Here is a 2,965-nt window from a genome sequence, read left to right on the forward strand (position 1 = left end):
TGTTATAAAGTAAGTGATCAAAGAGCTCTTATGTACAGCTGCTATAAATGAATAGATTACACCTTAATGTTTTACATTGTAATACTGTAAAATTGCAGTGTCGTACGGATTTGCTAAATGTCAAAGTGCTTGTCAAAAATTTTGTGCATATTGAAAAATAAAATAAAAAGCTATTAAATGTGTCCAAAATGCCTAGAATGCATTTGAATCGCATGCAACAAACAAGAGCAATTGCCAAACTCGAAGAATAGCAAAAACAGAAAAATAATTTCCATTTTGTAAAGTAGATTTATTTTATTTTGTTTTTTAAATTTTAATCAATCTATTATGTTCGGGTCCGCCACTGGTAAAAAATACTAGCGTGCAAACTAGTCAATGACCGCATCTGTACCTAGCTACTGTCAGATAAAATAAAATTTAAAATCAACTATGATAACAAATGGACTTAACTAAAAACTAGGGTTTATAAAGTATATCCTCTATATAAACCGAAAAATACAACTATCTGCCATAAATAAACCAGTGTTATACTAGACATCCTTACTGTAAATTGTTATAATTAAATAATACCCAAACCAGTATTATTCAAGTTTATTTCTCTTAAATCAGTACAAAACTTAAAAAACAATTTTTCAATCATTATCATCTTCTTCCTTTTCTTCAAAATCTTTAGTTCTAATATCCTGATCTTCTCCATATTGAATTACATTATCAATGGTCAACAAAACATCATTAATGCTTTCTAAATTTTTTAAATTTAAAGGAATAAATTTAACCAAAGAATAATCTTCAATAAGTTTGGCAATAGCTTCTGTTAACTTCCTATATTTTGTGTTAAAAGCAGAATTCCCACAAGTTTCAATATCACCCAATATAAAATGAGAATCAGGCTCTAGAAAACTATCAAGTCTTTTTTTGGCTGATTTACTTAAAAGGTCCATTTTAGATAAAATGTTAACATGAGGAATTTCTAAATTTACCATAACGCTTAGCGCTGCCATTGTACCAGAAATAAACTTAGCACCATCAGTAATGAACTGAACATCAACAAGGAAAACAGCACACACATTAAAACGCCATATCTGTAACTTTTTCACTAAGTTTTTTATTGCTGTTAAGTGGGTGTATAATTCAATTTGTCCAGGGCAATCAAATAATATGTAATCATCTTCTTGATCACCTAAAATATAAATAGATTGTTAATGCTTAAGTTATGTAACTTTTTTATAAAAACTAGGAACATAGAAATTTACTGTGTTCATTTCTGGACAATCAATTAAAGCCTACATCACTAATTTCACAAAGTATCACTAGTTATAGTCACACAACAGGTGCTGTATTTTGATTTTGATCACAAGAAAACAAAAGCAAAACAACTTAGTATCTAATGTAGTTTCTTTGTTCCTGCATATTATTTGTCTCTAATTCAAACGGTTTAACAAGTGATCACGAGATTTTAATATACTATGTTCACTGAACCTAGTCCCAACTGTCCAGTAATTAAATCTTTGGTCAAATTTTGACTTTAACTGGAAGTGGCTGGAGATTACTATACAACCTAGCTAATGTGCTCATAGCAGATATTAATTCATTCACAATATAAATCTCACGAATAAAAAAAGTTGCAAAAGGGATATCACATAAAAAAATTTAATATTAATAAAACCAATTACTCAAGTCAATTGCTAATAATATTTCAAGGTATTTGTATTACAACGGAACTACCATAACTATTGTTGCGTTAAATTTATATATTATACAAACCTAGTTTTTCCTCTAGCCAGTCAAGGTTTTCAGTGAGATATTCCATACAAAAAACGAGGCCTCCATTGGGGCCACACTGAAGTTCTTCATCATCCATGGCATCTTGTAAATGAATTAATTCCCTTATATCAACAATGGGTTGATAGTTGAAATATTCTGCTGCTGGGTCTAAGTTAACTACGTCTATATTTCTTCTAACATCTACACCATGTTGAGCTAGAGCACTGCAATAAGTTGATTTTCCACTTCCCGCTGGTCCTATAACTAATTGAGCATACCTCATCTCAACGAAGTTTTTCCAAATTCCTTAGAAACAAGCTTATTACTTTTAGCTTAAAAATTGAAAACATTTGTTTTGTTATTAGGTTAGGATTTACAGGTTAGCTTTAATCGATTTTAACTCGATTAAAATAAACAAAATAGGTAAAATCGAATACCGATAATCTCGATCACAGGACACACACCAACTACCCCTATTAAATTTTTATTCATATATTTCAATTTTGAGACTATGTGACACATAACACACCATCTGTCAAGATTTTACTTTCTGATATTTTTTGTTTAATCGTAAATAAATTATTAATTTCTGTTTAGATGCTCAAAACCATCACATAATTTCCCCGTAGCCCGACTGGTCCGTTAGTCTCCCGTCAAGGTAGGTATAATTTTTACAACACTTTTCAAAAATAGAACAAAACCACCGTGTACTCTTTATCGTTTGCTCTTTATATGTATCTGTACATAATGCTATCATATCAAAGACACTGAATAAATCGCAAAACAGTGGCCGATTGAATAAATTCTTTTAATTCCGAGAAGCTCTTTAGCCAAAATGGTACCTATATACCTAGCCAAAAATCAAAAATGTATATAAACAAAACCGTATATAATAATATCGTTACGATAAATATTACGGCGCATAAAACTGTAAATATATTATTTCTAATTCTTTTCTATTCCAGTAATTTCGCCGCTCAGTTGAAAGACCTGTTTGCCAACCTGAATTCTGATGAGGCACCCACGATTCGAAATTTCCAGAAGCAGGCCGAATAAAACCAGAATGAGTGACCCCCTCGACCCTTCGATGGGGAATCGCCGCAATTCTCGAATAACGGCATTTTATATTTAAAGAGGAATTTTGTTGTAAACAGTTAGTTAGTTTTTGAATATCGAGTTAGTTTGAGTCCGAAAATATAAT

General features: G+C 30.9%; 1 protein-coding gene across 1 annotated transcript; it reads right to left on the reverse strand.

The window, feature by feature from the left end:
* Window positions 1-576: 576 nt before the first annotated feature.
* On the reverse strand, window positions 577-2,197 carry LOC140445437 (GPN-loop GTPase 3). The gene is made up of 2 exons (XM_072537451.1): window positions 1,765-2,197; window positions 577-1,180 (listed from the first exon to the last, which is right to left on the reverse strand). Exons 1-2 carry the CDS (start codon window positions 2,045-2,047, stop codon window positions 633-635), a joined length of 831 nt encoding a protein of 276 aa, XP_072393552.1. The 5' UTR covers window positions 2,048-2,197; the 3' UTR covers window positions 577-632.
* Window positions 2,198-2,965: the final 768 nt, after the last annotated feature.

Source organism: Diabrotica undecimpunctata, chromosome 7 (genome assembly GCF_040954645.1).
Source record: "Diabrotica undecimpunctata isolate CICGRU chromosome 7, icDiaUnde3, whole genome shotgun sequence".
Lineage (NCBI taxonomy): Eukaryota > Metazoa > Arthropoda > Insecta > Coleoptera > Chrysomelidae > Diabrotica > Diabrotica undecimpunctata.

Excerpts from the sequence above, each read along its gene's own strand:
- LOC140445437 (XM_072537451.1), bottom strand. The coding sequence starts at position 2,047 with ATGAGGTATGCTCAATTAGTTATAGGACCAGCGGGAAGTGGAAAATCA. Across the intron at positions 1,181-1,764 it reads CTGGCTAGAGGAAAAACTAG|GTGATCAAGAAGATGATTAC; the intron begins GTTTGTATAATA and ends TTTATATTTTAG.